The sequence below is a fragment of the Diorhabda carinulata genome, chromosome 3, assembly GCF_026250575.1.
Source record: "Diorhabda carinulata isolate Delta chromosome 3, icDioCari1.1, whole genome shotgun sequence".
Lineage (NCBI taxonomy): Eukaryota > Metazoa > Arthropoda > Insecta > Coleoptera > Chrysomelidae > Diorhabda > Diorhabda carinulata.
This window is the reverse complement of record NC_079462.1, coordinates 17,702,292-17,725,560: the sequence shown is the minus strand read 5'-3', so window position 1 is coordinate 17,725,560 and position 23,269 is coordinate 17,702,292. Positions and strand designations below refer to the sequence as shown.

General features: G+C 31.4%; 2 protein-coding genes across 5 annotated transcripts in view; one reads left to right on the top strand and one right to left on the bottom strand.

Moving 5' to 3' along the window:
• The window catches only part of LOC130891409 (uncharacterized), a 41,266-nt gene that overhangs the window by 1,288 nt on the left and 16,709 nt on the right, over positions 1-23,269 (top strand). For all 4 annotated transcript variants that reach the window (XM_057796141.1, XM_057796139.1, XM_057796140.1 and 1 more), the window contains exons 3-11: positions 209-522; positions 711-797; positions 3,706-3,978; positions 4,107-4,274; positions 6,702-6,931; positions 6,996-7,382; positions 11,032-11,298; positions 11,361-11,609; positions 11,697-11,991. In XM_057796141.1, coding sequence (XP_057652124.1) covers positions 209-522; positions 711-797; positions 3,706-3,978; positions 4,107-4,274; positions 6,702-6,931; positions 6,996-7,382; positions 11,032-11,298; positions 11,361-11,609; positions 11,697-11,991 — 2,270 coding nt within the window. The remainder of the gene's footprint in view (positions 1-208; positions 523-710; positions 798-3,705; positions 3,979-4,106; positions 4,275-6,701; positions 6,932-6,995; positions 7,383-11,031; positions 11,299-11,360; positions 11,610-11,696; positions 11,992-23,269) is intronic.
• Positions 12,839-21,697, bottom strand: LOC130891410 (uncharacterized). Its single transcript, XM_057796143.1, has 6 exons — positions 21,629-21,697; positions 20,550-20,625; positions 19,285-19,340; positions 19,194-19,229; positions 16,298-16,480; positions 12,839-15,268 (listed from the first exon to the last, which is right to left on the bottom strand). The coding sequence occupies exons 1-6, from the start codon at positions 21,686-21,688 to the stop codon at positions 15,251-15,253; spliced, it is 429 nt and encodes a 142-aa protein (XP_057652126.1). The 5' UTR covers positions 21,689-21,697; the 3' UTR covers positions 12,839-15,250.

Sequence of the window (23,269 nt, the reverse complement as noted above, 5' to 3'; positions counted from 1 at the left end):
CTGTAAAATTAGAATTTATGAGCTTATGACACTATTGAAATAGGGGTGCAATATAATATTTAAAAAGTTATTTTCACAATGTATAAATAAATTTTTAGCCTAATAATGATTAATTATTTGAGGTAGCCAATTATATGAAATGTGTGAAACATACAAAACTTCTTAATTTTGGTGAAATATATTTTTCAACAAATTACTATTTTTTTAGCACTGGATTGTTCATTCTACATTATTCCAGCTCTGGGCCTAGTTGACAAAAAGCAGAAAATTGATTGCAAATGGTCTTTAAATGACCTGACATATTTTCCTAGACCAGTTCAAATTCCAGATTCCAAACCAACTAGTGTGATATGGTGGCAGACACTAGATTGGAATCAAAATGCACTAGTAGGGTTTGAAAATGGAACTATAGTGCTTATAAGCTTAACCGATGGAAGGTGTTTGGGTAGTTGTAATATTTCAGAAGCTGTGGAGGCACTAAATATTTGCCATGAAAATAACTCTGAAACTATATGTTTACTGGTTGGTATATTATATAAATAAAAAATTATTCACAGTTATTTTCACTATGAAAAGTTATTTGACTAATAATCTCTCCATATACACCACTTAGTATCAAATAGTTCATATGTATACATGTAAAACATAAAAAATTCTATAACTGTTCTTCAAGATATTGAAAAGAATATTTACTACACTTTTTATTTCAGATTAATGGTGTTAGTGGCCAACAATGGAGGTTGATATTAGAACAGCGTTCAACAGGGTACTTATGGCCTCCAGAGGCACATACACAAGTAATTAAATACACAAATTAAAAAATATTTGTTTGAGGGGAAATAATTCCCAATACTTATATATGTCTATATTTTTTTATTGGTTATATTTAACCTTCTGTTGTTAGTCTTTCTGAGACTGGCAGTCCCAAATCCAAAAATAAATACTTAAAATGCATTTTATATAATTTAAGGTATAAAATACAAGAACTTAGCTAAAAACGCATTTTAGGGAACAGGAAATAGAATATTAAATTTTATTTAAAATTAACAGTTTACAGATATTTTAATTAACAAGATTAGAATGGCTAAGTTCTAACAACACCTATTTGCTATTTTCCAAGAAAGAGAAAAAACCGTAAATTTTTTTCTAATATTGAAATAAAAATTCACTAAAAAACACTATATAATTTTTATGAGATATGTGGGGTTGGCCTGCATTTTTATGTGAGACACATGATATTAGGGGAGTTTTAAGAAAGAAAACTAGCCTAGTTTTGGAAAACATTCTCTTTGAACTATCAATAAAAACATTTGTTATAATATTGAAAATACGAACCACAAAGCCTACATTTATTAATAAATAAGTTACTACTTTTCATAGGGCAGAGATTTGTAAAAATCATGGTAGTCTGCAGGAATTACAAACTTTAACGCCTGTAAATGTTCCCACTAGCTAAGAGATAAGGGAATTTTTTTTTTGAACAGCTTCTGTGGCTGCAGATTTATGGAACGTTTTTGGATCGTTGGGGGAAATCTTTATAATTTTCCCTTCAGGGCAATACTTAAAACAGTGAACATCTGACTTTTTTCCTGGACAAATAGATCCATAGTAACTTATGTTGGAGAAGTTGATAAAAATTCATGGTTGAGGTAGATACCATCATAAGAGAAAATATTTTGTCGAGCTTCTCTTGTGTACTTGACATATTCATAAGGTATTAACTCCTTCATTTGTGTGTGTGTCTTTGATTAGGTATTTTTGAGTTATTTCCAAAATCATTTTGGACAGCAAAGTGAAGCAGGGCATATGCCATGAATTGGATTCAATTTAGTTTTGTACAACCATCAGTATATATTCTAATTGGCAAGCGTGGAGTCAAACAATTTTGTTTCATATAATTTGTTGAATGTGAGGTAAATGTGTTGGCGGATAGATCTCCTTCGATCTCGTTGAACCAAAAGCATGTGCAATGCTTGTTAACTAAGTTGTGTACAGTAGAGTTATGAGATCGCACCTTTATTTTGTTATATATGTCATTAAACTTTGTCACTGGGGTCAACTTAACAGACTCGACATCAGCTGGTAAGCTACTGCTCTTTTTTGTCATTATCTTTTTCCTTCCGGGCTACATCTTTCTCGATGACATGCTTATTATAAATGTCTTGTGAAATTTTTCCTGCATTATATGCATAACACGTGTCACATAGGACTTTTTTCGGTTTAAAGATTTTTTTCTTCAAACACTTCTATTATGTGGTTAATAATCCCCATTGATTTTGCATAATTTCTCGAATCTCAAAGTGGCTCCAAGTAAAGTTTGGAAGAACTCCTACAATAATGCAAGAGAACTTTCACTAGAATATCTAGCCACTCATAAACAGGACTTAGATGATAGTTATATGTCTCCGATCTCGTACTTTTTTTGTTTTCCTATGTTAACGTTTTAATATGCTTCTTTTCGGTAGTTTTATAGACTTGGTTATATCTAAAGAAGAGGTCAAAATCGATCTATCGCACAATTCTCCGCCCGGTTGTCATGTACGCTAGCGAGACATGTACATGGGAGTGAAAGATCTTACGCCGAATATAGGGACCAGCTCTATAAAGACCTCAGTCTGGTGATAGAAGTCCAAAGGGCAAGACTCAGATGGCTAGTGTTCCGGCAGAAGCCCGAGGGCCAGCGACTGCGGAAACAATAGCTAGATGATGTCGAAAAGAATCTTCGGGAGCTGTGTTGGACCATGATGACTGGAGGAATATGGTGGATGAGTCTAAGGCTCTTTGAGGGCCGTATTGCCAGTGATAGTAGAAGAAGAGGCCTAAATTATTTAAAGATATTCTTTCTTTCTTTACTTCTGTGCATTTCCTCTTGACCGTACACACTCTAGAATTGCAAATTAAACTCATCTTCCTCGCTTCATGTTCTTCCTCATATCTCTTTACAACCACTTTATCGTCAATTTTTACTTTGTTGTTCCTAATATATTTTTTCTCTGTAATAAGTAATGTCTTGTAATTTCATCTGACTACATAATTAACTACTCCTTACAATTCGATTAAAATATTGTGTGGTTGCGACTACGTTTGTCTCCAAGGCGCTCTTTTCATTGGGTGCCGTCTTTAGTTACAGATTATTTTTTTCAAAAAACAATTGACTAGGGTAAAACATTTATTTACCCATACAATAACTATTATCTTCTTCGTCTTCAATTTCTTCATTTTTATCATCGCCATCTTACTCAGTATCAGATTTGAAAGGCATAATTTCGACGTTATCTTTAGTGTCCTTATAATCAGTGTCTTCTAAATTATCTGCAGACAACAGAATGTTTACATTAATTTCTCCAAAAGCCTATCGATTTATTTTATCAACATCATTAGTGTAATCAAGTCTATAACGTCTTCTATTCACACTTGTACTGTTTATGGCATAAACCAACCGCGTGAAAATCGAAAACACACCGAAATGCTTAAATAACGTAGAGAACAGAAATGAGACATATTTAGTCTCGAAACAAACATTCTTTTCGGATTTGTAAATCAATAAAACTAACCCCATTTATGAATCTCAAGTATAGTTCATAGAAAGTCAGTTTGTCCATATCACACAATGCTCTAGATGTAATTACTAATATAAATTGGAATGGTACTGCCAGTCCCATGCGCGATTAACCGAAATCATATAATTTTATTTCTTATATTTAGACTGAAGATTCCACACGTTCTCGTCTCTATAGCCTTAAACAACTGGGAGTTGACAAATTAGCTTCATTAAAACAGCGTCTTACAGAAGCAAGAGGTGTACGTAGAGACAGTAATAGCGATACTGCCAGTGAATCATCAAATACCGAATCTGTTACTTCCAGTCAGTCAGTACCAGAACTACTACCCCATTTGTGTGACACTCATTTTGCACCTCAGTATGCCAGGAAACGAAATTTATTTACAGCTTTTTATAAACCTACATGTTTGTTAACTGTGAGTATAAATAATTTTATTTTTCATATCTTTTTATTGTACTTTTAAAATAAAAATACCGACAGTAATTTAGTATTACATTTATTTAATGATAGATAGATTTCTATGTGTGTTTGCTCATATTTCAGGTACATACTTTAGATGTAGAATCTGCTCCTCTTTATGTTCACAAATTACCACAAAAAACCTCTACCATATTGTTAACAGATCGATTGATATATACGGTGAATGAGGAATTAAAAATGGTATCGATATTGAGTTCTCACCTATCAGAATGTCGTTTGGAAGGAGAAACTGTAAGTTTTCTTCCATTTTGTTTTATTTTCTAATTTTAATGACTTTCTTAGATATTAAATTCCTAACTAATTGTTTTATATATTATACTTTGATATTAATCTTTCATTTAAAATGCTTCAACTAATAAACATGAGATAGATATATTTGCCCTGTGGAATAGGGCAGAACGTTGTGTAGACCAGAGTAGAAGCCTTTAACCTTTTAACTGTGACGCCTTCCTATAGTCGTGCCAGTGAAGCTTCCCCGGATTTCCCCATTTTAGTAGATATAGATGAATGTTCCGTGATTGCGGACCGCCCTTAAAGTCGGACGCGAGATTTTCAACATTTGCCTGCTACAACCGACTAAAATAGACCTACAAACGTATTATAATGAATTTCAGAAGTTATCGATAAAATAATACTAGCAGTGAAAAGGTTAAAAATGAAAAAATAATAGTAGGATGAAACCGATTGGAAAAGGGGAAGAATATCATAAAAACGAAAGGAAAAATCATTTACGGCCGATATGAAGGGAGTGAGTTTCTAAGGGTAAAAAACGGTTCATCTAATTTTCGGCAAAACTACAAGTCTCATGGAAAAAGGTCAAATTGCAAAGTTGTAGATGATAAAAAGATTTACAACTTTTGTATTCACATTTTTTCCACATAACCTCAAATTCTATGAAAAAAGTTGAACTAACTAATCTTCTGGTTTTTTATTTTCATCTCTTATATTTTTATGGTCCAAATAAACTAATTATATTTGATTTGAAAAAATAAATATTTCAATTCAAACAAATTACAGTGTATTTAGGACATAAAAATAAAAAACTAGAAACTTGGTTATTTCAATTTTTCACATGAATTTTAGGTTATGTGAATACAAAAGTTGTGGATCTTTTTATTACCTACAACAATGCCTTTTGACTTTTTTCCATAAGACTTGTAGTTTTGCTGAAAATCGAGATAAACCCTTAAAAACTCATCCCCTTCACTTTTCCAACCTCAGATCAGCCATAAATTATTTTTCCTTCCATTTTTATTAATCCTTTTCCAATAGGTTTCATCCTACTATTATTTTTTTTGTTTCAAAAATTATATTATATGCCCTGGTCTATAGAGGATAAGATCATGGTGGCCACAAAACTGGAAAACCTGGAAACATCAGGGAATTTTCAATTTACTGGAGAAGTCAGGGAATTTCTCTAAAAATCTGAAAAAAATTTTCAATTAGGATTATTTAAAATTATTCAACTACTAGAATTTATCGTTTCCTTAGAATGAGATTGAAAAATTGGCGCGTATGCGATTGTCATACCATCTAGCGTACTTTTTATTGTACTATTTAGTACCATCTGTTGTATCTTTCGGAAATTACTTGAACGATCTCCAGTAAACTACAAATTAGTGAAAGGAATTTCTTGCTTAGATCAAAATGTCGCACAAAATTTAAGATCATTCTTTCAAGATGAAATCCTAAATTATTTTAAGTCAGATGATAAAAAACTAAATTGTTTGTGATTAGATAATATTATAGCTACGCCAGATGATTTTAAACAATTGACCAAATACATAAAAATTATTTTTATATGTTTTCATGGTAATTCATCTCTTGAACGAGAATTTCCTATTAATAAAGATTGCTTTATTGAAAATCTTCAAGAAGATTCGCTCATTGCCCAAAGATTAATTAATGATAAATTAAGAAATGTTGGCATTGAAAATTCTGAAATATCAAATAGTCTGATTCGGTCGTTAAAGAATTCAAGAAGCCGTTATGAAGGAAAACTTAAAAAAATGAGAAAAGATAAAAAAATTAAATGACCTTGATAGTATGTCATCCATAGATGATGAAATTGAGAAATTAAAGAATAAATGATTAATTATAAGATAAAGAAAAGAGTATATATGTATAACATATGCTATTTAGTTTTTTGCGCTAAAAGTGTTAATTTTTCATATTTATTTAATAAATATAAATAGAATAAAAGTGTTATGGTAATTTCTTATTTACTACACTTTTCCTAAGTAATATTCTTTAAATACAGTTTTCTATTAATCATACATATAATCGAATATTTTTTAGTCAGGGAATTTTAAAATTAGTTTTCTGGAAAACCTGGAAAAGTCAGGGAATTTTATTTTAAAAAATCTGTGGTCACCATGATAAGATGAAATATAAAGTACCTATTTCCTGAAGGTCGTCAGAAAAGTATGGTATAAAATACATATAGAAATTGGATATATCATAGATGATAACCTCTAGATGCAAGTTTGCATTTCGGAAAATTTGTATGAGCTGTCAATGTGGAAAGGAGGAAATATTATAGAACCTTTTATTCTCCCTATCATGTGAATTTTAAAATCCAATAGATCCCCATGGCGATCGAGGAAATCTCGATAGAACCCATACTATTATACCACTGAATTATATTTTTTCTTTCAGGAATTTAACAGCGACGCATTAATAGCGCAATTCTATATTGAAAATGGCAAAATACTCAAACTGTTTAAATTATCTGATTTATCTTTTTCCCGTTTAAAAAAAAGGGATGATAGCAGGAAAGACAAAACTTATGAGTTGCCAAAAACTGTCGATGATTTGATTATAGAAAAACCGAAAATTGACACTTGTATTATTATTACTGATTCCTGTGTTTATAAAATAGGCGTTTGGTAAGTCATTAATTCTCAAGTTATTTCAGAATATGTTTCCCAATTACAGCTTGTTCCTTTTCAGTTGTTCACCGATTAAGAAGTTTGTGGATTACATAACAGAAGAAAATGACTTTGAGAAAGCTGAACAGCTGTCTCGTATTTTCGGTTTAAATATTCAACAACTTTTAGAATGTTGCGGCGATCTTTTAATTTCACGTGGTTCCTATCATTCGGGCATTATTCTTTATAAGCAAGCAAAAGTGCATCTTTTGAAGAGGGTGCTGAAATTGGCTATATCTGCAGATTGTCGAACGTTACTCAAATTTGTGCATTTGTGTTTGAGTGCTAGTAAAGTGGATATGTCCGTTGCTACAAAAATACATATTGGAAATTTGGCTGTGATGGCGTACACTGAATTGATTTTAAGATATGGTGGACATCAGAGAATATCCAATAGCAAAGATTTTATGTAAGTAGAACTTTAGTATCAAATATGAGACACAATTATTGTTTTGATTCACAATTGAAAGAACTTTAACCCATTAATGCCCTGAATTATGAACTCTCCTTGAGATGATTAAAATAAGTGTTTTTTGTTAAAGGTGACCTAAAATATGCCATAAAAAATTAACATAAAATTTTTTCAGTTTTAGTTTTTGATTTTGAGAGTGGGTCGCTAGTGACCCCTTGGGTTTTTTATTCAACAAAATAGAAGAAATGCACTATTAAAATTTTGATATGTTATGGAATTCATCAAAACACTTGTCATGTAGAGGTATTTGACAACTCTGGCATGCTATAGTGATTTTATTTTTACAAAGATAGCATCTCCGTCTTGTTTGTTGACAGGCCATTAGATATCATCCTTCTGAAGAGGTACGATATACAGAAGCGCTCTTGGGTCCAGGCATTTTCGACTAGTTCCATATTTTTTTAAAAGGTACTGCGCAATCTCTCTCCTAAAATGGAGAATGTCTTTGTCTTATCTATAAGCGCGTGCCAATGACTGTCATTAGCTACGCACAAGTCGATCATCCAATACAATATTGGTGTGTACCATTTTTTGCCTCTCATGGCAATCCTGTAATTGGATATATTGTTATCCATTTGGTCTACACCTCCCATATATGTGTAGTACCTTTTGATTGCATGAGGTTGCTGCACATCTACTTTCATTTTGTCTTTCACTGAAAATCTTTGGCAGATTCGAATGGGTTCTACACCATACTCATTCAACAATTCAGTTACGACATTATTGTCTTTCCATCTTATGCCTATAACACCAATGCTCTTATCTACCGCTCTATCCATGGTTCCCCTTTTTCTCCTCTCATTATTTTTTAATCGTTCAATTTATATTTAATAGTTCTGTTTTCCTGCCGTTTTTGTTGCTAATAGGAAATCATTGATTCATCTATGGATAGGTTTGGCTGTAAAGGTGCATGTTGCAATAATTTCTTACTTAAAACATCAATAATTAGTCGAAGTTTAGCCATTTTGTCCCCTTGATCTAAAGGGGTGTGATCTGCTGCATAAAAAACCTGCATATTTCATCAAATCGATTACGCCTCATTGACTACGACACACCAAAGCATTATGCACATCTTCAGCTTCTTCCCAAAACATTCTTCTGTGTGGTAAGGGAACATAACCACTAACCAAAAGAATTCCAATAAACACTAACATCTCTCTGCTTGAGAGTTCATATCTGGGAATATTTTTTTGGATTGTATATATATATATATATATATATATATATATATATATATATATATATATATATATATATATATATATATATATATATATGCCTTCTGGTTCACCAACGGATTTTTTCCTAAATAACAATAAAAACAGTAAAATATTAATATATTTTGAATATAAATATATTAAGAAAATATTAAAAGCAAGACTACTCACCAATAATAATTTGGAGACATTGTTTTATATTTATTTTTGATCGTATTCAACTGTGTGTGCCTGCAAGAGTTGCGTGGTAATGATTATAATCTGACACATGTATTTCTATCTCAAAAAATAAGTTTGTGTCTCCATCTAGATATTGTAGCAATAACCAGTTTTATTTTTCTTTCTTGGATCGTTAACAACCCCTTAGGCATTAATAGGTTCAGGAAATGGCAGTATATAGCTTTAATAAACTAATTATTATAATAATATTTCTATTATGACACGGTACTAACAACCAGCAAATCCATCTGGGTGGATGACTACTGACATTCCAATCAAATGATTAATCTATGCTAAACAAAATTATTACGTAAACCCTTTTGTGGCCATAGGCTACAACCCCTTCATGTCAGCGTGTATTCTTCATTGAAGAATGCTCGTGATAAGACTTCCAAAGAATGGATTGCAGAGCATCCACTATTTATGACCTCTCTTCCTTCATTGGAAAAGCTTTTCCAATAGCTTTGAAGTCCACGAAAATATTCCCATTAAATCCCTACTTCCCCCTTAAAGATGAAGATTTGTTGCCTTCTACTATAACTATTCGCCCAGAACCTTTTATTGAATTTGAAGAAAATGCGATACACCCATTGGGATCAGTTTTAGATGATTTTAACATAGCAAGTAATCTTAGCACTCCAGAACGATATTGCGGAGCTCAAGTGGAATAATGTCATCTTCATTACCAATTTTTGTTTTACCTTACCCAAAGGCAGGATTAAGGAAAGGAAGAAATAATTAAAGAGTACTATTTTAACTGACACACCAGATAAAAATGAATTAGAAAATCTATTAATAGAGAAAAAAGGAAGGTTGAGACATGTGAAAATTTAAAAAAAAACTTTGGCCAAGCTAAAGAAATTAAGAAATGTGGAAAAAGTAAAGAAAAATGTATTTTCCTATTACCACTTATGAAAATGATAGATACATATATTGAAAAGCTTCTTTTTATGTTATAAACAGTCTCGAACGATAGAGGGAATACGCGAATACTATATGAATCCGACGGGGAACCTAAAGACAAAAGGTCAAATTTAAGAAGACTGAAGAAGACAACATGATTATATACTTCTCATAAAATATTGTTTAATTGACTTTCTTATTGAAATAAACGTTTTCGTTAAGTTTTTTCGTGGTCGTAGGAAAAATATTGTACACAATTCATTGGAAAGAGTATTTCGCACTCGTTACGTTTCAGCACTCACCGCTACGTGGACTATTACATCATCCGAATCTAACAATGAAGACGTGCCTTGTGCTGAATCAAGTCGTTCAGGGGATATAGAAGCAGAAGAATTTGTGGATGATGAAAATAAGGAACGTAAAATCACCTCCCTAACATGTAAATGTAAAAAAAAACACAATTTCATTGCTGGAAAATGATATTAGTCGAGCAGATATTTGGTATAACACGAGACCCAAATATTTTCCTGAAAGGGAGAGGATGTATTATAAATGTTTCAAGTTTCTATACATTTTTATAATGGGCTAACGTTAAAACACACATACATTTTAATGTTTGTCACAATAGGTTAAGTTCATTTTCTATTACAAGTTTTTAAAACCCATGGTCATTTTTTAAATGAGTTGATAATGTTGAACAAAATACTTTGAGGTTGTTTACTAAAAATCTGTTTTTTTTTTATTTTTGTAAATTGTAGTAACCAGGTATACCTATCCTTCTGATCAAGCATCCCTTCTATGGGGTATACTAGTGCAATTTATATATATATATATATATATATATATATATATATATATATATATATGTATATATATATATATATATATATATATATATATATATATATATATATTATACTGGAGAAACAGAAATAATAGAGAAATCGATAAAATATTAAGCAATGAAAGAGGTTGAGATTGTTTGGCCACATTCAGAGAATGGAAGATAAGCGAATGCCTAAGAGAATCATTAATGTCAGAATATACAGCAGTAGAGAAACAGGCAGTCCCCATATCAGATGGACTGATCAAGACAATTGGGAACATTGGTGAAGAACAGACCAAAGAACTGTCTTTGTCTCTTCCACTCACTCAATATAACAATAACAGTCCACAATCATATGTGATTAATAAAAATTTTATCTCTTTATTGTAATGTATTTGTTTTGAAGGATTGTTTCTTCCAGGAATTTTCTATCATTTGAAGAATATTATGATCAGGTATTGGCCGTAAATGTTGCTTGTCAAGCTGGACATTGGAACATAGTTACATTGTTAGCAAAGTCGAGAGGGTTACAACCTGAAGTTGTATCAGCTCTGGGGCAAATTTTACAAAGTACTAGAGCTCCCAAACCAACAGAAAAAGACTTCCTTTATGCTCTCTCAGAACCATGTCTGACTCAGAGTATATTAATTTTTGGACAGTGCTCTCAATATATATTTCAATTCATTAGGTGAGTAATTGAAATATGATAAAATTCTGAATGAAATTTGATTAATTAATTATTTTTTCTAGGTTGAATATAGAAACATTTCCTTTGGATATTTTACGACGTCTTACGGTACAACTTGATCCTAGTCAACCATGTGCCATTCCTCTAGTCAGTAGGTTGTTCAATACTACCAAATATTCCTCTAGTCTCGATTCTACGATTGATTCGGTCGATTTTGAAAATACTGATAAAACGATAGTGACCATAAAAGATCTTATAGATACATTCCTTGTTGTAATTATTCATTTAATTCGGAAGACTGAAAATACAGGGTAAGTCCACACAATAAACAACTAGTGTATAAAGCTATCAGTCGCTTGATTGCATTTTTTATGCTAATTTTATTTTCTTTGTTGTAGTTTTGATTTATCGTTGTTGGATACAATAGAACCGCCTGAACTTCCTTCGCCAATCATTCCTATTAAAAAGCTTCCCAATTTACATCCTCTTAGCTGCGGTTTTGAACATGCTGCCATTGTTCGAAACAATAATGTTTATACTATGGGAGTATCTAATTCTGGTTGCCTCGGTTTGGGACCGTTATTAACCCAGAGTAGTCCTGCAAGGCTTGTGCAAACGCTTTCTGAATTAAAAGTCAAAGTTTTAAGTGTCAGTTGTGGAAAAAAACACACTTTGGCTATTACAGATTTTGGGGTAAGTACAAGGTTTGTTTTCATTGCAAAATGTTCTGTAATGTATTTTGGTTTCAATAATCCTACGACCATACTCGACCCTTTTTAATATTAAAAAGCTATTGTACAAAAGGCTATAAATAATTATATGTATGGTAGTTAGAGTCACATCGATATAAAATGAAGTATGTAATTTGATATTTTAATGGAACTTCAAGTGTTTAAAAAACACTTGGGTTCAATTAACTATGATGTGGGTCCGCGCATTAGAATCGTGGACCATATATCTTAATAAATACAATAATCATTGAATTAGATACCTAAGAATCACCCAACCAGATGATTAACAGATCCTAATGGCTTCCATCAGGAGGTGAGTCAATTTACACACAAGAGGTTGTATCTCTGTCTGGGTTATATTTGTGCTATATTTTTAAAATTGAATAATTTTCAATAGAAAATTATCATGTGAAAACAGTTCTAATTCTCAATGTGTTCGTACAGATTCCACTATATTTTGAATCTTAATTGAGAAAATTCATTAATTGGTGTGCATCAGTTGTAATTTCAATGTTTCAACTTCTGATTTTAATTGGTTATTTTCCTAGGATATACTAAGACGAAATGTTGGAAACATTGATGTCAGCAATTGATTCCAACAACTTCTGTAATAGAAATGTATTGATAACTACAGTTTTATTTCCAATTATAAAGACTGATACTCTTCTTTGGCATCTTCTAACAAACCTTCCGTATATTCCAACTTCTCTTTTTATAGTTTTCTCAAAAATTTTCTGACTCTTCTTCTAATGTATCTTCGGGCTAACTAATGATGGTTGATCATATTCTTTGTATTAAAACATTAAAACTACGTTGGAATAAACTATTTATTAAACAATAAAATAAAATAATTAGTTAACACTGGTTTCAATAATCCGACGACCATACTCGACGAATGCCAGACTATTAAAAACCTCGTATCTGTTTACCGAACGCTTTTAAATACTAAAATCCTATTGTACAAAAGGCTATAAATAATTATATGTATGGTCGTTACAATCAAATCGATATAAAAAAAAGTACGTAATTTGATATGTTAATGCAACTTCAAGTGTCTAAAGAACTCTTGGAGTCAATTAACTATGATGCGGGGTCTCCATTAGGATCATGTATAAAAAAAATCGATTTTTTCAAATTTCTAGACCTTAAATGTCATTATCATCCCCCTTTTAGTTCTCTGATTATATTTAAATATACAATGTGTGGCACATCATTATAAAGGCTTCGCTTTTTACTGATAGAGAGCTTTACTTTATTTTTCGAATAATTTATGCTAGTGTACTTTGCCTTTTGCCACGTGATACTGGTCACATTGACGTAACTTAAGAAATAAATAGAGCGTGATTTTTATTAAAGCTATTAGTTGTGAGTTAATTTCAAACAGAGTGCAGAAATGAACATTTTCGGCATCTCTCACTTTTTTATTTTCGTAAAGGAAATAAAGTTGCTGCGGCTCTCAAAGAAATATGGGAAGTTTATGGTGCTGATTACTTAACGCAGTGTCAAAATTGATGTGAAAAATTCGGTTCTGGACATTTTTCCCTCAAAAATGAGCAGCGTTCTGGTCGGCCTACTGAAGTTGATGATAACTATTCGAAAGGTTGCGAAAGTGATACATGTATCGCACAAAACATTTGAAATTAACTTAAAATGTCTTGGGCTAGTTAAGAAACTTGATATTTGGTACCTCACGAACTGAAAGAAATTCGTTTAACCCAAATAATCAACATTTGTGTTATGCACCTTAAACAAAGAGAAACCGACCCTTTCTTGAGAAGAATCATCACTGGTGATGAAAAATCGGTCCTGTACAGTAACATAGTTCGAAAACGATCATGGGGAAATCACGATGAACCAGCACAAACTACATCAAAAGATGAAAAACAACAAAAAAAGCTTAAGCTGTCAGTTTGGTGGAATTAAAAATGTGTTGTGTTTTCTGAGCTGCTTCTAAGGAACCAACCGACCAATTCTGATGTTTACTATCAACAATTAATGATACTGGAGGAAACAAGGCCTCCCATATCTTTGGCAACAACAGCCCTGATCTGGCACCATCTGATTACCAATTATTTCGAAATTTGCAGAATTCTTTGAATGATTAAACTTTCACAAATGAAGACCTTCAATCGTATCTGGTTCAGTATTTTGCTTATAAGGACCAGAAATTTTATGAGCGTAAAATCATGAAGCTCAAAGAAAGATGCCAAAAGGTCATTGAGCGAAATGGAAAATATATGATTAAAAACTATTCTTTGATAAAGTGTTTTATCTTATATTTAGACATAATGATCGTCAACGATTTTTTTCAATGCTTTTGCAAGCTATAACTTAAAAGTGTCAGACATCTTGAAATTGAAACATCTATGGTTTTCATCTTAGTTAATAAAAAAATAACTATAAAAATAGAATTAGGACTGAAACAGTGGACGTAGCAACTTTCAAAAAATGATTCTACAATTTGTATGAAAATCTACCATTTGAACGTCTAATTCATTAATTCAAAATGTTTTATTCTTCTTACTTTTCAGGTAATTTTTGTCATACCACCATTAATAATCTTATTGTTTTTTTAAAAATTGCTTCAATTTACTTTTTATGTGACAGAAGAAATTACATATTAGCAGACTATAGAAGTTACGTTTCATTTTTAAGGGATGATACTCCATACCTTTTTAATGATTGTTACGTATTGCATATTTCCTATTAAAAATAAAGCGGTGGAAAAATAGAAGAGAAAGGTTGACAAATGTGTACTATTTAGACATGCTTCAGCTCTCATTCAAATCTACTGAAGATTGCCACATATTGTGGTTGTATTGTGTATTGTGATGGGATAAAAGGATAGGATAAAAGAAACTAAGATCTCATATAGGAGAAAAGATGAAAAAGTGTCTGAATTTTTAAAAATCAGTTCAAGGACATATTCTTAAGGGTCTAGCTTTAGATATTTAAAAAAATTGATTTTTTCAAATCGTGCTTCTAAAAAAGCTAGTATTAACCGAGTTACTAAATAGTAATGTTACTTTACCAGTATACATTTAAAGAAAATAATTTTCAACTAATATCAATTGACGTTGTGAATAAAAAGTTATAAATTTTACCATTTAATATAATTAACCCAACACACAATAATTTGTTTTGAGATATTCATATATGCTAAAATTACACAAAATACACGTGACATCGTATTGTGAAGATCCTCAACAGCTGGTGTTCGTTCAGGGTAAGATATAATGCTGAAACATAAAAAATCTATATAATAATAATTTTTTTAAATGCATATTTAAATAAAACAGAAAAAAATCCGAGAAGGCTAAATCTGATTAATAGGGTGCACGAGTTTGCAATTTAAACTAAATTCATTAATTTTCGCCATTGAAATAACGGAAGTGGAGCTGGTGCATTGTCTTGTTGAAACAACACTTTCTTCTTAGAGAAATGAAGTCTTCACATAATATTCGCTGTTGATAGTTTTTCCTTATTCAAAATAGTCAATGGAAATCATCCCACCCAATAAACCGTTGTCGTGACCGTACCTGCAGATGGAACGGTCTTTGCCTTCTTTAGAGCCGGTTCTCCCTTTTCAGTCTATTGCTTTGATTGCTCTTTTTTTTTCGGTTGTGAAGTGATCGACCCATACGTTTCATTCATGGTTATGGAACGGCGCAAAAACTCGGCTTTATTTCTGTAAAATATCGCCAAACACTCGATGGAAACATCTTCAAAAACGCTGTTTTTGTTCCATTGTGAGCAAACGCTACACCCATCTTACGCACAGCTCATGTCCAAATTTTTAGCATAAGAGAGTATGAAAAACTGGGAGCCTGATCCTCCATAACCAAGTTCATCTCATCAACGAATATTTTCAGTGATATCATTGAGAAAATTAAAATCGAAAAGAATTTACCACGATGGTAAACTCTGGAAACAGCAGACTAACTCATGGTTAGTTCACCGACTAATTGATAGTAATTGATCATGTAAATAACCTTTTATAATAGTCAGTTACCCCTAATTAGCACTATTGTCACAAGTATAAAAAGCGTTGTTACCCATCATAACATATCATTGGACTTGAGAGCAAGAAATATTATAATAATATATATCATTTTGAAGTTAATGCAATTAGCTCTAAGAAAAGTACAATTTATTGTCCAGTTTTTTTGCAATGATTTGCAATTGCAAGGGTGTCGAGTCGATTTTTTTATTCACGAGTGTATTATCTTGATGTGAACCTACATTTATTATGAATTGCTCATGCTTACTTCAGGATCGTCATCATATAAACACTTGGCGATTTCAAGAGCAGCTGTACATTTATTGTCCGTCTTAACTGCATTTTTACAGTTTTTAATACTTTCAATAACGGGTGTAGCAATATTAGGAGGAGCGATAGTCTGCATAACATTTATACCTTCTTCCCAGTCAAATGTGTTGTCTTTTTTTATCTGCAAGTAAAAAATTTTGTTAAATTCGTTTAATTCAGCAGCTTTAAACAGACAAAGATACTGATGAATAAATAAATATTCTAGAGTAAATCAAATATTCAAAATATTTTTTACACGCTAAGTACATTTTCACAAAATTCGTTTGTTGTTTTTATTGATAATAATTTCATACTAAGTTTGTAACACATCACCCAATAAGTCGTGTGACTTACTAAGAAAAACACATTTGTTTTGCCCGAAATGGATTTTATTCATCAATGTAATCACCTTTAAGAGCAATACAATCATTCAAACGCTTCCTAAACGCATTTTTTTGAGATCAGCGAATAGTTAGTAGTACCTGGGGGCCAGATCTGGACTATACTGTGGATGAGCAAGCAATTCAAAGTGTAATTCGTTCAATTTAAGCATTGGTGAAACAGTGTTTTTTGTTCGTTTTTCTTTGATTTTTGCATTCAAACGATCCAACAATTCTATGTAGTATTCGCTATCGATTGTCTCTGCCTTTTGGAAATAGTCGATGAAAAATATTCCATACGCATCCCAAAAGACTGAAGCTATTACCTTCCCAGCTGACTGTTGTGCCTTTGGACGCTTCGGAGTGAAATAGTGGATCCATGTTTCATCCATTGTCATATATCGACGCAAAAAATCTAATTTTTAATCGACTGTGAGTAAACGCGGTACCCACTTTGAAAAAACTTTCTCATGTTCAAATGTTAAGCATAATTGTAAACACATAGTCTTCTGATATCTTTACGGCATCAGGTATCTCAAGCAATTTCAATTTACGATTTATTAGAGATATTACCAATTTTTATCTCTTTTTGGTGTTTGGAGTAACCACCTTAATTGGACGATCAGAAAGTTTACCATCATAGGTGTCTGTACGACTACGTTTAAATTCAGCAAACCAATAAAAAATAGTTCTTTTATATTGAGCAGATTCGGGATAACACTTTTGAAGCAATTGCTGAGCTTCTACAGTATTTTTTTTTTTCATCAGTAATGATAAATTAACACACGAAATTTGTTTTGAAAATAACAAAATAGCTAACAACCTGAATGGTTGTCACTTTTTTCTGACTAATTGAAATGTCATGAAACGTAGTCTTTTGAAAGCTGGTACTTCATAAACGTCATAGTATTTGACAATAGCAGCGCCATCTGTGTGTCAGTCACAAGACTTATTGAGTGATGATATATTTAAGAAAAAAGTTGTTGAGATGGAAACGATAAACAAGAAATCAAAAATTATATTATTTTGTAATTTCTAAATATATAATTTATATAATTTCTATAATATATAATATAATATACATTCGTAAGTAAACAAATCAAGTCAGACTCTCTTTTTTGATTTTAGCATCTCAAAACCATTAATCTTAGATTTAGAATGAGTAGTCTTTGTTGTTATTGAGTTATTTTTTTGGTGAAAAAAAAATATCAAATGAAAAGGAATCCTTAACAATTAAAAAGGGGTTATAATTAACAGTAGAGAAAATACAAAGTTACATTCGTTAACATAATAATTTATTTGAAATCAAGCAATATTTAGTGCTCCCTCCTATGGCACTAATAACAGTTTTTCATGGATGAATAAGTTTCTTTGTTCTATGCTATCCCATTGTTCAGTGACCGCCGTTTTCAGGTCCAATTTCGTGGCTTGTGCAGGATCTTTGTCCGAGCTTTTCTCTTAAGTTCATCCTATAAATATTCAATTGGAGGACTTTAGCCAATTTCGAATTGTATTACATAGATAGGTATTGTCATGCATCAGGATTAATTTTTCGCCGATGAAACTGGTGTAGAAAACGACGTGAGTCTTTATCGAGGTCTTCTGTGGAATCGTCCTCTTTAAGCAAGCAGGCACGCTCTGCTTTCGTCTGAGAAGATAACAAAGTTCCATTGTTCGTAAGTCCAATTAAAGTGTTCTCTGGCATCGTATACGAGCAACTCTGTGAGCTGGGGTTAATTTGATGCGAGTAGCTAGCCTTTTTGGCTCAAAGCTAGCCCCCTTAAGAACAGCTACTCCTCGCGTGTCTATGAATACCAGTAAGTGCCCGATTTCTCAGCGATGTGCTGACAATGACATCTCTCTCGAATGTGCACATTTTTCTTCCGGAACCGCGTCTTCGATGAAAGTTACTGGTCTCTTGGCAACAATGGTAAACTCTGGAAACAGTAGAGTAGCAGCGTCTGTCCACTACCCGCTGCCTCTGGCCTTGTCGCAATAGGGTGACCGCTTGAGCGGTTTTATCACTTGTTTTGTCTATTGTCAGGTAGGATTCTTGTTTGTTGTTAACAAAAATGTGTATCCGTTGACGTTTGATGGCTAAGTGATAGTAGTGGCTCAGGTAGATAACCTTTTATAAGGGTCATTTACCCTTAATTATCTCTATTTGAAACGAGCATAAAAAGGTTGATTAGCGATCATAACATATTATTGGAAAGGAACTATTAGTTTTAAGAAAAATATAATTTCATGTCCAGTTTTTTTTGACAGATACTTGTGATTGCAGGGATGTCGCTTGAATCGATTTTTATGCTAACGAGTGTATTTTCTTATCTTTTAAAAATCTATATGTGTCATTTACGATTTTGCTATATTGTTATCGCTTATAATTTAAGACGTTCTGTACGTACAACATAAAATTATTAAATAAAAATAGATAAAACGGATAATTTACTTATTACATAATTATAGACTTACCAATTTATAGGTTTTCAAAACACAATGCATATAACACTAAAAAATGGTCATGTCATTAACAAAATAATATAAAATAAAATTTGTAGTTTACCATTGAATTTTTATCTGAAAAGTCGAACTCTCCCTTATACATCCCATCTACTTTTTCTAAAAATATGGTAAAGTTCAATTATCTCAAATATAAAATGTTTCAAAACGGAATAGGCTTAAATAAATCATCTTTTGTAAAATAAGAAATATATCGGCAATCCATAATTCATTTATTCATTAAATCCAAATTCATTTAAATCCTATTCCCAAGACTATTTTAGACACATATAGGGTGTCCCACGACTAGTGAAAGCTATCTGTATATGGCAAAATACTTGTTCGAAAAATGCATACTTTTTGAGTTATTAATTTTTTTGTAAAAAATTTGACCGTTACAGACCTTTAAATTATTTTTTTACGAGAATACCCTTAAAGATATGAAAATGATTTCTATTTGGCTGCTTTTAGCAAGGTCAGATGTATTTGAATGTATGTTGAAAAATTTTTCAATTTATACAGGGTGTCTATAAAAAGTGTTTAAAGTTTAACTTCATAAATATCAAATTTCTTTATTTTTTCAAATAAAACCACCCGCTTTTTTTTATTTTAATGTATTCAGGGGTAAAAAATAAATATATAAATATACTTTCGTATACATAAACCTTACCGTTATCCAGATATTAAATGCTTTCTGTAAATTTTTAGAGATGCAGGTGTCGTCTAAATTTTATTTTGTCCCGTTGATACAAGCACTAAGAAATAAAAAGGTATTTTTCTTTATCTTGTCAAGGTCTGTAAGAAAATCAAATCAAATTATATTTACTAATCCTATTCCACCTTTTAGTCATTTCCGAGATATTTGAGTTTCTTAAATATAATAAATAGCAGCAAATAAAGTACATGTTCTTGTAACAACTTGTCACATTTCCCATTTATTACAAGCAAATTCACATAATCTTCGTTATTAAATTATAGAACGAGACATTTTAACGATTTTCGAAAATATCAACAATTGACTAATGACAGTTAAATAAGTATCATATATTACAAAGCCTACTAAAAGTATACATAAAATATTAAAACTTGTTAACTAATACAATAATAATTGAAAACCTCAAATATCTCGGAAACAACTAAAAGTTGGTCTAGGATTAGTAAATACAAATTGATTTGATTTTTTTACAGACCTTGAGAAGATAAAGAAAAATACTTTTTTAGTGCTTAATGAAAGTAAAATTTAGTTTTGATTTTTATATAAATTGATGCTTAGTTTTTAACGACAGAATAAATTTCAACCTTTCACAGGATTCCATTTTTAAAACTTACCAGGAGCTACTCCCTGCTTATTTATGCAAGTATTTCTAATTAATTTTTTGGTAGCCTCAATTTGTTTTTCGGTCATCTGAAAATTAGTGTCAATAGACATCTCTTTTTCTAGAATAAAATTTTAAAACATAAAGGACACACAATAAAAACCAAATTTATCACATTCTGATAACCAAAAGGTTTAGGAACTGAGTCACAAATGTCGCCACCTATACGGGTGCGGATATAGGATCGGACCATAACCCAGTAGTCACCGACATAAAAATTAACCTTAAAAAAATGAAATAGTACTGAATATAAATATAGATACATGGACAGAGCGTCACCGGTCAACTGAACCCGGAGCTGAAGTCTGGACACTGAATGCCGCCACAGTCAGCCGTGTAGAAATATTTGAAATGGCATGAAACGGTCTTAAACAGGCCTTTTGAACTTTTGACAACATTTAAATGCCGGAAACTAGCATACCTCGCTCATGTCTTCAGAGGAAACTCTCCCAGCCAAAAAAAATTTATTATTTGAGTAAATTCAGAAATAGCATAAAATTTTCTATCGAATACACTTTAGGCAAACCATTTCTTACCATGAGAGAAACATTTATCGGTTTTTTTAATAATTATTAATTTTTAAACATTTTTCCGGCTTTGCAAATCTACGCAAAACTCGCGTTTTTAATTCTTATAGTTATGAACTATCAATTTTCTTATAAAAAAAATACATGCACGGTATGAGGGGACTTTTCAGATTGACAGCTCCTGGACTATCAATTTGTCATTCCGTGTGACCTACCATATCAAAGTGAGAACAGGTGGGCTGATGATATCAGCCCCATTTAAAATAAATCAAATCATTTACAAAAGAAAATTTATTAAAATTGTTCTGATACTCGAAAATAAAAAGGAAAGGAAGAAAAAGGAAAGAACAATTTATGGACTTTATGTCATAATAATAGTAACTGAGAATTTTTTTGGTATTATGCAATGTAAGGCAAATCTTTATCGATGTATCAACTAGAAATAGATAATTTTGTATCTTTAATAATAAATGATGATCTATAAAATTTATATACAAATACTTACAATTGCCAGAACGTTTTCGTATATATATAATAAACATAAAAGGAGAAAAATATTCTTCATACTTGTCTTATCTTGTAAACACAAGAAAAACCTAAATGGTTTGTTCTTTATAAAACGTTTTATAGTGAAGAATATTTTTTAACTAATAATATATTATTACTAATTTTTCATATCACATACATGCAATCTATGAATTAAAATTAGAAAATTGAAGGTTTAAAAAAATTCAATATTTTGTTATATATACAGGAAGTCCTCAAAATGATATCTGGAAATATTTTCAGTTTAACAAACGATGTAGTTGAAAATTAACAAAATAAGTATTTCATATTGATTGACTGCTTAGAGGAATAATTTATTATAGGTTACGATCTATATTTAACTGATGACATCAGCAGTTTTTTTCTATAATCAAAATGTATCTCAATGTTGCTATGGTTGCCACTTGAGTTTTGAGATAGACAAATAAAAACAAATACTGGATTTGGTTTTATTGTTCATCAAAATATTATATATTATTTACTTTGGGGTACCTAAAAATATTCAAAATGTAGGAACTAGTGTTATTATGAAGATACAATTTTCCATTACATTTCTGTACCTAAATGTTCACAATGTACGTTTTCAACTTTATCATTATCAGCATCCATTATTTGGATTATTTTTGAACTCCAATAATACCAAGATTCACTCGAAAATTTATATTTTCAATACATTAGAAATAGAAATGTTGTTTTCAAAAAAAAAATAGGCCCGCAATGAAATTTCCTAAGATATGACAATACGGTGTAAATTAAACGAAGATATAACTGTTTACATTTTTCAGTCAGAATTTCAATATTCTGTATTAACTTTCTAAAGTTTCTTGTTTGTTCATATACTTCAATGCCATATATCTCCAATTCCACATTGTTTTCGTTAGCTCAATACATTTTTGCATGCGTTTGAACCATTTATTCCGATTGAGGTATTTCCAAAACATGTGATTTGAAAGCATCAACCACTTCTTTAGGTGTAGGAAAACGTTGACTTCGCAATTTATTTTTATTTGCGGAAATAAGAAATAATCATTCGTGCCATTCGTACAGCGGATGACCCATTAATTCGATGTTTTCACCGTTCAACATGTTTTTGTTTGAACTGAGAGCTTGTATTATCGTAGTGGAGAATGACCCATACAGTCGATTAGTGTTTAGTTTCGAGTTCATATGCATCGGTATATAAGATCGTCACCTGTCACGATCTTATAGACGTCTTTTGAAGCATCGCGATTTATTTTTTCTGAATCTGAATCTCACGGTATGTCACATGACGATCTTGGAATATCAGTTTACGCACAGCATGACTGCTTTCTGGCACAACAGCCAATTTTGGACGACCTTCACAAAATTCATCCTGTAGCGAAGATTTACATTAAATTACTATTATGATGAAAATGACTATTTATAAGCTTTCATTCCTGTATAGTACACACTATGGAAACAGAGGAGAAAAGTAATTATATATTATTGAAATTATTTGAAGGTGGTCACTTTGAATGATTACTTTAATAACATAAAGCAGCGTTCATCACAAAGTAGATAAAGATAGATAGATAATTATCGCCGATAGCATAAAAAATAAAAAATTATGTATGAGGTA

Excerpts from the sequence above, each read along its gene's own strand:
- LOC130891410 (XM_057796143.1), bottom strand. The coding sequence starts at position 21,688 with ATGAAGAATATTTTTCTCCTTTTATGTTTATTATATATATACGAAAAC. Across the intron at positions 19,230-19,284 it reads TTTCAGATAAAAATTCAATG|TGTTATATGCATTGTGTTTT; the intron begins GTAAACTACAAA and ends ACCATTTTTTAG. Across the intron at positions 16,481-19,193 it reads TTTTGAAAACCTATAAATTG|ATAAAAAAAGACAACACATT; the intron begins GTAAGTCTATAA and ends TTTTACTTGCAG.